This window comes from Somniosus microcephalus, chromosome 6 (genome assembly GCF_052327205.1).
Source record: "Somniosus microcephalus isolate GS21.2 chromosome 6, FLI_Smic_1.0, whole genome shotgun sequence".
NCBI classification, from domain to species: Eukaryota; Metazoa; Chordata; class Chondrichthyes; order Squaliformes; family Somniosidae; genus Somniosus; species Somniosus microcephalus.
Window position 1 is genome coordinate 202,825,526 of NC_140992.1, and position 12,246 is coordinate 202,837,771.

Sequence of the window (12,246 nt, forward strand, 5' to 3'; positions counted from 1 at the left end):
GAGAGAAACAGAGTTAACGTTTCAGGTCGATGACCTTTTGTCAGACCTGGAAAAAAGCAGGAAATGGAACAGATTTTTAAGCAAGTGCAGGGGCTGGGAAAGGGGGGAGGGGGTGAAAGAATAAAAGGGAAGGTCCGTGGTAGGATAGAAGGCAGGAGAGGTTAAGAGACATTGAGATATTCAAGGCAAGAGGAGATGGTAATGGGGCAGGTTAAGAAACAAAGGATGGCTCTAGATGAAGTGTGAATTGTGCTGGCAGAATGAAAGACAGCTGCCATGTGGGAGAGAAGAAAAAAAGACAGACAGAGTGTGGATAAAAAATATAAATATGATAGGGGCCGAGGTTATGATCTGAAATTGTTGAACTCGATGTTGAGTCCAGAAGGCTGTAAAGTGCCTAATCGAAACATGAGGTGCTGTTCCTCGAGCTTACGCTGAGCTTCCGTGGAACAATGCAAGAGGCCGAGGACGGTGAGGTCTGAGTGGGAATGGAGCGGTGAGTTCAAGTGACAAGCGACCGGAAGCTCGGGGTCCCCCTTACGGACTGAACAGACTGAAGCGGTCACCCAATCTGTGGTTGGTCTCCCCAATGTAGAGGAGACCGCATCGTGAGCAGTGAATACAGTATACTAAATTGCAAGAAGTACAAGTAAATCCACTTCTTCCTTGAACAGAGGCCCAACCAGTCCCTTTCCACCACAACCCTCTTCCACCTGGCTGAACTTGTTGAACAACTTCTCCTTTGACTCCACTCACTTCCTCCAAATCAAAGGTGTTGCTATGGGAACTCGCATGAGTCCTAGCTATGCCTGCCTTTTCGTACGATATGTGGAGCACTCTTTGTTCCAGTCCTACTCAGGTCCCCTCCCTCACCTCTTTTTCCGATACATTGATGACTGTATCGGTGCCGTTTCCTGCTCTCGCCCTGAACTAGATCATTTCATTCACTTTGCTTCCAATTTCCACCCTTCCCTCACCTTCACATGGTCCATCTCTGACTCTTCCCTTCCCTTACTTGACTTCTCCGTCTCCATCTCTGGGGATAGGTTATTGACAAACATTCACTCCAAGCCCACTGACTCCCACAGCTACCTGGACTACACTTCCTCCCACCCCGCCTCCTGTAAGGACTCTATTCCATTCTCCCAGTTTCTCCGTCTCCGCCACATCTGCTCTGACGATGCCACCTTCCATACCAGTGCTTCCGACATGTCTTCCTTTTTCCTCAACCGAGGATTCCCCTCTACCGTGGTTGACACGGCCCTTGACCGCGTCCGTTCTATCTCCCGCACTTCTGCCCTCACCCCTGCTCCTCCCTCCCGGAACCACGCGAGAGTTCCCCTTGTCCTCACCTTTCACCCCATCAGCCTCCACATTCAATGGATCATCCTTCGCCATTTCCGCCACCTCTCGCGTGATCCCACCACCGAACACATCTTCCCCTCACCTCCCATTCCAAAGGGACTGCTCCCTCCGCGACACCCTAGTCCACTCCTCTATCACCCCCAACACCCCTTCCCCTTCACCCGGCACCTTCCCGTGCAAGCGCAGGAGATGCAACACCTGCCCTTATACCTCCCCCCTTCCCACTGTCCAGGGCCCCAAACACTCCTTCCAGGTGAAACAGCGATTTACTTGTACTTCTTGCAATCTAGTATACTGTATTCGCTGCTCACGATGCGGTCTCCTCTACACTGGGGAGACCAAATGCAGATTGGGTGACTGCTTTGCGGAACACCTCCGTTCAGTCCGTAAAGGGGACCCCGAGTTTCCGGTCGCTTGTCGCTTTAATTCTCCGCTCCACTCCCACTCAGGCCTCTTGCATTGTTCCACTGAAGTTCAGTGTAAGCTCGAGGAACAGCACCTCATGTTTCGATTAGGCACTTTACAGCCTTCTGGACTCAACATAGAGTTCAACAATTTCAGATCATAACCTCGGCCCCCATCATATTTATATTTTTTATCCACACTTTTTGTCTGTGTCTTTTTTTCTTCTCCCCCACATGGCAGCTGTCTTTCATTCTGCCAGCGCAATTCACACTTCATCTGGAGCCATCCTTTGTTTCTTAACCTGCCCCATTACCATCTCGTCTCGCCTTGAATGTCTCTCTCCTGCCTTCTATCCTCTCACAGGCCTTCCCTTTTGTTCTTTCATCCCCTCCCCCCTTTCCCAGCCCCTTCACTTGCTTAAAAATCTGTTCCATTTCCTGCTTTTTTCCAGTTCTGATGAATGGTCATCGACCTGAAACGTTAACTCTGTTCCTCTCTTCACAGATGCTGCCTGACCTGCTGAGTATCTCCAGCATTTTCTGTTTTTATTTCACTATGAAGCTGTCTGGTATGAGGTAATAAAAATATAAAGAAAGACTTGAAAAATTAGGGCTGGTTTTGAGATTATGAGGTGATTTGATAGATGCGTTTAAAATTACAACGGGATGAGGCAGGGTAGATATGAACAGATAGTTTCCAGTGATTGAGGGGGCATAGATATAAAATTAAATGTAAGAGATTTAGGACAGACAGCAGGAGAAACTTGTTTTACACACAGAGGACTGTAGGGCTATAGAAGATACTACTGGGGTTAGTAATTGAAGCAGGGGCTCTGTCAATATGTCAGAATAGATTGGATAAGGAGACCTTAACTGTGCTATTTATGTAAGAAGTATATAGTATACTAACAGATCCCCTATGGCATTGCTCACAGTATACACTGTTTTGTAAGAAACAGTTTATATTATGAACTTACATCTTCAGGACATCCCAAAGTGCTTTAAAATGAATGGATTACTTTGACTGAGGAATTTTGGCCAGAATGCTGGTGGAATGCTCTGCTCTTCTTTGAATAGTTCCCCCGAGCAAACAGATGGTGCACCAGTTCAGTGTCTCATCTGAGATGTCAGCCCTTCTAACAATGTAACGCTGCCTCAGCACAGCATTCAAATGTCAGATTATCTGCTCAAATCTGTGGTGGGACTTGAACCCCAACCATCTGACGCAGAGTTAAACTGCTGGCACCTGAGCAGGTTACGGGGATAGGGCTTGTGTGGGATGGCTGTCGGTGTAGGGACCGGGTGCTAGGGTTTGGATGATCAGCCATGATCTCGTTGAATGGCGGAGCAGGCTCGAAGGGCCGAATGGCCTACTCCTGCTCCTATCTTCTATGTTTCTATGTTTCTATGACACTGTACAGTATCTTGCTCTGTTGCAAAAGTGCAGGTTGTGGTTCTAAATTTACACGGTATAATTGCACTGAAATCTTGAAGTCATTGCTTAGGTCAGTTCCAGATCAGACTGACAGTCTTTCTGTTCTTTTTAAATGTAAGGATTGCTGATGTAAATTAAGGACTACAGACATTCTGACTCCTGGTTCAAGATATTTTTTGTGCCTGGGGCAGTTTCTCTATATATTGAAAATGATGTGCTTTCTTTCTCTGTTTCTTGTGCTAGTTTAAAAAAAAGTGTGGCACAAAATATGCATATAGAACAATGTGACACCCAAATGTAACGTGCACCAGATACACTCTGTGTGTGTGTGTTTGCTAAATAGTTTCCCCCCTCGCTAAGTCATTAAAGATATTTGGCCTTTAGTTTCATTAATTGTTTCAGTTGTTTATAATGTCAGCGACCAAATAAATGAGAGGAGCTGTATTTTTCTGTAGACTACTTTGCCCTATTAACAATCGTCAGGCATGAGTATGAGTATGAGGATTTATCAGAATTTTGTACACCAGCCCTATTGCACTTTCAAATTGTTAATGGCTCCGACATTTAAAATATTCTACATGAAGCTGTTCTTCTAATTGGTGTTGAAAAGAACTACCAGAATTCTTGATTTTATTGAATGAGGGGATCAACTGCGTATTCTTTTTCTCTCTTTCACCCGCCCTTCTCTCACCCCACAGCGACAAGATGTTTCCAGCCCTAGGTTTTGGTGCGCAGTTACCTCCTGACTGGAAGGTAAGGCTCCGATTTTTGATATTAACCATTATTTACAATTATTTGTGGTAACTCAGCCATCCTTTCTAAACTATTGTAACTGAGTTTGTCTTGGTCTATTGAGAGCCCATATTTTAAATGGGCGTTGTTGGAGGGGACTGGGTGGTACTATAATTTAACAAGTTTCCTTTCCAACTCTGTGTCTGATTCAAATCCCAACCAGATTGATAGGATGAAAGTCTCATCTCTCCGTTGGCTGTCAGAGCCCTACATGAACTGAGTTTGGTTAGAATCATAGAATAGTGCAGCACAGAAGGAGGCCATTCAGCCCATCGAGTCGGTGCCGGCTCTTTCACAGAGCAATCCAGTTCGTGCCATTCCCCTGCTCTTTCCCTATACCACTTCATTTTTTTCTCCTTCAAGTATTTATCCAATTCCCTTTTGAAGGCTAATATTGAATCTGTATCCACCACCCTATCAGGCAGTGCATTTCAAATCCTAACCACTTGTTGTGTAAAAAAGGTTTTCCTCATGTCGCCTCTGGTTCTTTTGCCGACCGTAATGAATCCGACACACTTGCCCCCAGGTTGCAGTCAGCAGTCACAAGCCAAACTGTTGCAGCCTGCAATTTTACACTGAATTGGCAGTTTAACTCGGAGAGAGTTGGGATGCCCTTCTAAAATTGGTATAAGAAGCACTGTTGGGACAAACTATGGACAGCTTAAATCTGCATCAGATCCAACTGTACCTGACCTCAAAGTGCTCAAATTTGACACTGGACTTCAAAAAAAAAGGTCCATTCGCTAGCGCCGATGTTCCTCAATTTGAGAAGTTCAAATGTTCACAAAACAATCATTAGGACTTTCTTTATATCTGAAAATGTTGCTCTCTTGACTACATACTCGCGCGATACGATTGCTGGATGTGTGAATGATTCCCAATGTGTTACATGCTGCCTGCTGTCTAGCTTAAAAGGACATCATTTGCTTGCAGTGTAATGACCTTCATCACCTTTCTTCATGGTCTAAGACTGAGTTCAATTTCTTAACGACTGACCCTTGCTACCTTCTATCAAGCGTAGTGAACAGAGATGTAGAGCAAGGTGTTCACACACAGATTGGGGGAAGGGGAACGAGTTCCCTGCCTTTCTGTTCACCACAACTGATACAGTGATATCTAAAGAACCTGACTTCAAGCATGGCTAACTCAAGTAAAGCAGCAACCTGATTTCTAAAGTGTCAATGCACCATCCAGACATTCACATCACTGATCCATGCATATAATATTTAAATGTGTAATCCTGGGTGCTGTGGTTATAGAGCCAATGGCAGCAATGGTGTGGTGGGGTTCGGGATTGCAGTTGTGATTTCCTATGCAGTGAGTTCCAAATCTCAGTGATGCCACCGCGGTAGGCAGGGTACCGAGTGTGAGGGAAGGTAGACCAGGTATCGAGTGTGGGGGATGGTAGACGAGGTATCGAGTGTGGGGGATGGTAAACGAGGTACCGAGTGTGGGGGATGGTAGATGAGGTATCGAGTGTGGGGGATGGTAGACGAGGTATCGAGTGCGGGGGATGGTAGACCAGGTACCTGTTATGTCCGTGTATCTTAATGTTGTGTCCCTCAATAATCAGACAACAGACTGCAGGGAACGATTCAACAGGTGGTTACTGAATGAGGGTTCCTCTAGAACTAACTGTACAGATCACTACTCAGGGTTTATATACAGGTGTGGTCACTGCCGGTATTACAGCATACAGGAGCTGTAAAAAGTAGTTCTCTCCCTTAAGGTATATTGTGGCGACACGCCACCATTGGACATAATCCGCTCACGGCGGCATGGACAGTTTACGCAGGCGCACGGCCGGCAGCAGCCGCCCCCAGCCGGGGGCCCTTTCCTCCGGCAACTTGTTTCCCGCAGGGACAGGCTGCCGGGAGTACTTCCTGTCTGGGGAGTATTTAAGTGGTTGCGCGGGCTTTTCAAGCTCCCTTTTTGCCATGATGTAAATTAAAGCAGTTGTGTTCCATCAACTCTGGTCTCGACTCCCACGTTTGCCGCGGTATCTCAACACTGGTGACCCCGACGCTCAGGACGAATCCTAAGCTAGCATGGCGGATACAAACGCAGTCACGGTTAAACTACCGGACTTTTGGGAGAACCTGGCCGGGGCCTGGTTCGTTCAAGCCGAGTCCAGATTCCGGCTGAGAAGCATTACAATCGACGCCACGAAGTACGACTACCTCGTCGCCTCTCTCACCTACGCCACAGTCCCCAAGGTTTGGGCAGCGCTGCAGGATCCACCAGAGGAAGGCAAGTAAGAACATCTGAAGGCCGCGCTTCTTAAAAAATTTCAGGCGTCCTCTTACCAGCGCAACTGCCAACTCCTCGACCTCCCAGGCCTTGGTGACGCTTCACCATCAGACCTGCTTTCCCACATGCTGTCCCTCTCAGACGACAAAAACCCCGGCGCCCTCTTTCGCACGCTTTTCATTCGGCAGCTCCCCGCCAGCATCCGCCCGCTCATTGTGGAGTCTGGCTCCACGGACCTGAATGAGATAGCCGAAAAGGCCGACCGGCTGCTCTCCGCGCAGACCGCCCCCGACGTCGCGCCCGACCTCACGGCAACGACCACGCGGTCCCCCCGGCCCACTAGGCCCGACCGCCCTTCCACTCCGGGTCACTGCTACTACCACACCCGTTTTGGCACTAGGGCCCAACGCTGCACGCCACCGTGCACTTTCAAACAACCCCCGCACCGGCCCCCACGATGGCCGCGGGGCAAAAGGGGCCCCTGCTGTACGTCACCGACGACAGCACCAACCGTCAATTCCTGTGCGACACAGGAGCCCAGCACAGCTTCACCCCCGCCTCCGCCCTCGAAATCCAACGCGGCGCACGGGGTATCACGCTGGCCGCAGCCAATGGCTCTGACATCCGCACATACGGCACCCGCATGGTCACGCTCGATCTCACAGGCCGCCGCTACCGCTGGGAGTTCCTCACAGCCAAGGTCCTCTGCCCACTCATCGGCGCCGACTTCCTACGCGCCCACGGCCTCCTTGTCGACATTCCGAGGAACCGCCTCGTCGACATCAACACTATGGCCCCCATCCCTGGCGCATTCACCCCGGCCCGTTCGGCCGGCCTGACGACCTACTGCCTTGCCAGAGCCACGGACGACTACTCGGCACTACTAGCCGAGTTTCCCGTCCTCACTAACCCGACCTTTTCGGCCAAAGCTGCCAAACACGGTGTGGAGCACTATATCCCCACCACTGGCCCCCCGGTCTCTGCCCACGCCCGCAGACTCAACCCGGCCAAGCTGGAAATCGCGCGGGACGAGTTCACCACCATGGAGCAACTCGGCATCATCCGCCGCTCCAGCAGCCCTTGGGCCTCGCCCCTCCACATCGCCCCCAAGCCCAGCGGAGGCTGGCGCCCCTGCGGGGACTACCACCACCTCAACGACGCCACCACCCCCGACTGATACCCGGTGCCGCACATCCAGGACTTCTCGGCCCGACTGGCCGGACGAACCATCTTCTCCAAGGTCGACCTGGTGCGCGGTTACCACCAAGTCCCCGTACACCCCGCGGACATCCCCAAAACGGCCGTCATCACCCCATTCGGCCTGTTCGAGTTCCTGAGGATGCCCTTCGGCCTCAAGAATGCAGCCCAGGCTTTCCAGCGCCTTATGGACTCAGTCCTCCGGGACCTGAACTTCCTATTCGTCTATCTAGACGACATTCTCGTGGCCAGCTCCTCCAAACAGGAACACCTCGAACACCTTCGCATCCTGTTCGGGCGCCTAGCCCAACACGGGCTCATCCTCAGCCCGGCGAAGTGCCAATTCAGCCTAGCCGAGATCGATTTTCTCGGCCACCACATCACCCCTGCTGGGGCCGTCCCCCTGCCCAACAAGGTGCAGGCCGTCCAGCAATTCCCCCGCCCCAAAACCATCAAGGGCCTCCATGAGTTCCTCGGGATGGTGAACTTCTACAACAGGTTCATCCCCAGAGCTGCAGCCCCCATGAAGCCCCTATACGACTCCCTCCGAGGTAAATCCGGCAAGATGGCCGTAGCCTGGACCACTGACACGTCAGCCGCCTTCGACGCCACCAAAAACGCGCTCGCCGACCCCACCCTGCTCGCGCACCCGAGGGCCGATGCCCGGGTCGCGCTCACCACCGACGCCTCCGACCATGCGGTCGGAGCCGTGTTCGAGCAGTGGGTCAATGGCGCGTGGCAGCCACTTGCTTTCTACAGCCGCCAACTGCGCCCCCCGGAGGTCAAATACTCTACTTTCGACCGCGAGCTCCTCGTGCTCCACCTGTCGGTCCGCCATTTCAGGTTCCTCCTGGAGGGCCGCCCCTTTACTGCGTACGTGGACCACAAGCCGCTCACATACGCGATGGCCAAGAACACCGAACCCTGGTCTGCTAGGCAGCAACGCCAGCTCGCGGCCGTGTCCGAGTTTACCACGGACATCCAGCACGTCTCCGGTAGAGACAACATTGTCGCCGACTGCCTTTCCCGTCCCGCCATCTGCGCGAATCACCTAGCGGTCGACTACGCGCAACTAGCAGCGGCCCAGCTCACGGACCCAGACCTCCTCTCGGCGGCTACCAGCCTGCCAGGGCTACGCCTAGCCAAGGTCGCGCACGGGCCCGAAGCCACGGCAGTCACTTGCGACGTCTCACTCAGCCAACCCAGGCCGGTCGTCCCTGCAACCTGGCGCCGCCGCATCTTTGACGCACTCCACAGGCTCTCCCATCCGGGTTCCCGCGCATCCGTCAAACTCCTCTCCCAGCGCTTCGTCTGGCGCGGCCTCAGCAAAGATGTTCGGACTTGGGCCACCTCCTGCCTCGCCTGCCAATGGGCTAAGGTACAGCTGCACACAAAAGCACCCCTGGGAGACTTCGAGGTACGCAGCCGCCGCATCGACCACGTACACGTCGACACCGTCGGTCCTCTGCCGCCATCGCAAGGCCAAACTTATCTCCTCACGATGGTTGACCGCTACACACGCTGGCCTGAGGCAGTGCCGCTGACCTCCACCACCACAGCCGACATCGCCAGGGCATTCGTTAACACCTGGGTCACGAGGTTCGGCGTACCGGCCGACATAACCTCCGACAGAGGCGCCCAGTTCACCTCCGAAATCTGGACGGCCACAGCACGCAACCTCGGGGTGACGCTCCACCGAACCACGGCGTACCACCCGCAGGCCAACGGGCTGTGTGAACGCTTCCACAGGTCACTCAAGGCCTCACTCCGTGCCAGCCTGCAGGACAGTACCTGGACTGACCGCCTACCGTCGGTGCTACTAGGCCTACGCACCGTGGTCAAGGAAGACCTCCAGTCCTCAGCAGCGGAGTTAGTCTACGGACAACCGCTGCGCGTACCAGGCGAATTCCTCCCGGAGGCTACCACGACTTGGTCGGCCGAACAGCAGCGGCTCAACTCCTTCTCTTCCGCTCAACAGTTCGCCCCACTTCCGGTCAACCGACACGGCGAACTCGCACCTCACGTCCCGCCAAACCTACAGCAGGCACGCTTCATCTTCGTGCGACACGACGCGCACCGCGGACCCCTGCGACCCCCGTATGACGGACCGTACGAGGTACGACAAACCGGGGACAAGGTCTTCAAGCTGCGACTCGGCGACAGGGTCGAAACAGTCTCCATCGACCGACTCAAACCAGCACACACAGAACCAGGGGAACAGGTCCCCGTGGCCCGACCTCCAACTAGAGGCCGTCCCGCCAGCAAGCCAGCACAGCCGGCGGCGAACCGCCCGGCCCCACCAACTAGACCGGCGGCCACTCAGAGCCGCTCCGGCAGAACCATTAGACCACCGTCACGACTCGTCCACTCCTCCTAAGCGGATTCTGGGGGGAGCTCTGTGGCGACACGGCACCATTGGACATAATCCGCTCACGGCGGCACGGCCAGTTTACGCAGGCGCACGGCCGGCAGCAGCCGCCCCCAGCCGGGGGCCCTTTCCTCCGGCAACTTGTTTCCCGCAGGGACAGGCTGCTGGGAGCACTTCCTGTCTGGGGAGTATTTAAGTGGTTGCGCGGGCTTTTCAAGCTCTCTTTTTGCTATGATGTAAATTAAAGCAGTTGTGTTCCATCAACTCTGGTCTCGACTCCCACGTTTGCCGCGGTATCTCAACAATATATACATTACATACATTACAATTCCTCCCCTTTTAGATTAACAGTACCATAATACTCATTTAACAATTAACATTTTTAATATACAATGTTATATGAAAATAGTCCATTCATATATTCAGTCTCTGGGGAGGCTTCCTGATTCTTTCTGGATAACGCCTTTCCCGAGTGTCTCGCTCTTGGTGCGGAGGCGATTCTAGCACCCTGTCGTCAGTTGATTCATCAGCTTCCAATGCTATTGTTTCTGAGGTAGATGCGACCTGTATGTTGGGTTCCTCACCAGGTACGTATGGCCGAGACATGGGGTTGACTCGTTCCTGTGACTCTAGGATCTGGTCAGCATGGCGTCTCACAATGTTCTCCCCAACATCCACTGTGTACATTAGTGGCCCCTGCCGTGTGCATATCGTTCCTGGTTGCCATTTCTCTGTTCGGTAGTCGCGGGCCAAGACTGGTTGCCCAGCATTGAAGCTCCTTGTCGGCTTATCATTGATGTGCTGGAATTGCTTACTCTCAACATCTCTTCGTACATTTGGTCTGAGCAAATCCAGACGAGATCTCAACCTTCAGTTAAAGAACATCATGGCCAGGGCCTGGTTGGTGACTGCATGTGTCGCATTTCTGTAGGCTAACAGGAAATTGTCCACCTTATGCTGCAGTGGAATGTCGTCATCACACATGGCCTTTACTGCTTTTTTAAAGGCTTGTACGAACCTCTCAGCCAATCCATTTGTGGCTGGATGATACGGGGCGGATGTGTTATGCCTTACCCCATTCCTTTTCATAAATCTTCGAAACTCTTCCGTTATCAGAGCAAATCTGCTCTGGCAAGCCGTTCCTGGCAAAAATGGTCCGTAGGACTGCAATAGTTTTCTCCGTGGTGGTGGAGGACATTTTAATCACCTCAGGCCATTTTGAGTGCGCATCCACGGCTATTAAAAACATTGAGTCCATGAATGGACCAGCAAAATCAATATGCACCCATTGCCATGGAGATGAGGGCCACTCCCATGGGTGTAGAGGGGCATGTGGTGGTGCATTTTGGACCTTCTGGCATCCTGAGCAGCTCTTTGTCAGGTCCTCGATTTACTGATCGATCCCCGGCCACCACACATAAGCCCTAGCAAGGCTTTTCATTTTCACCCCTCCCAGATGACCTTCGTGAAGCTCATTGAGCACTCTCTCCCTTAACTTGGGTGGAATTACCACTCGGGAGCCACACATCAAGGTCCCCTGGCATACTGACAGCTGTTCTCTTCTGGATGAGAATGCTGGCAACAGTGAGTCGCCATGTGCTGGCCATCCCTTCACCGTCAAATCATATACCCGAGACAGTGTCGGGTCATTTCGGGTCTCCTTCTCTATACCAGCGTTAGTTACTGGCAAGCATTCAATTATAGTCGAATGAAATATTTCGACAGGATCCACTGCTGGTGCTTCCTCCGCAGTAGGCAGTGGCAGGCGTGATAGCCCATCAGCGTTTCCATGCTGTTTCGTGCCCTTATACTCGATTTCATATTGGTGCGCCCCTAGAAAAAGGGACCATCTTTGTAGCCGTTGCGCAGTCATCACCGGCACGCCCTTCTTTGGATTAAAGATGGAGACAAGTGGTTGGTGGTCAGTCAGCAAGGTGAACTTCTGCCCGTGCAGATAGTGATTGAACTTTTTCACTCCCCACACTAGGCTGAGGGCCTCCCTGTCAATCTGGGCGAGGTTATGCTCGGCTGAGGTTAGTGACTGAGACGCAAAGGCTACTGGCCTCTCCGAGACATCCGAGAATTTGTGCGACAGCACCGCTCCAATGCCATAGGGTGATGCATCACACGCCAACCGAATTGGTAGTGCTGGGTTGAAATGAGCCAACACCTCTTTTGATGTGATCAATGCTTTGCTCTTCTGGAAAGCTCGTTTACATTAGTCACTCCACTTCCATGGTACCCCCGTTTGCAGTAGGGTGTTCAGTGGGTGTAGTACGGTAGACAAATTTGGCAAGAACTTGTGGTAGTAGTTCACCAGCCCGAGGAACGACCTCAGTTGTGACACATTTTCCGGTGCTGGAGCCTTGACTACTGCCTCAATCTTTTCAGGGGACTTATGTAACCCCTCTTTATCAATAACGTGGCCACAATAC

At 52.2% G+C, this 12,246-nt stretch overlaps 1 protein-coding gene across 2 annotated transcripts in view; it reads left to right on the forward strand.

Annotated features, from left to right (window-relative positions):
* cpne2 (copine II) overlaps positions 1 to 12,246 on the forward strand; it is a 401,061-nt gene that overhangs the window by 203,908 nt on the left and 184,907 nt on the right. For both annotated transcript variants that reach the window (XM_085991234.1, XM_085991235.1), the window contains one exon: positions 3,903 to 3,957. In XM_085991234.1, the coding sequence (XP_085847360.1) occupies positions 3,903 to 3,957 (55 nt within the window). The remainder of the gene's footprint in view (positions 1 to 3,902; positions 3,958 to 12,246) is intronic.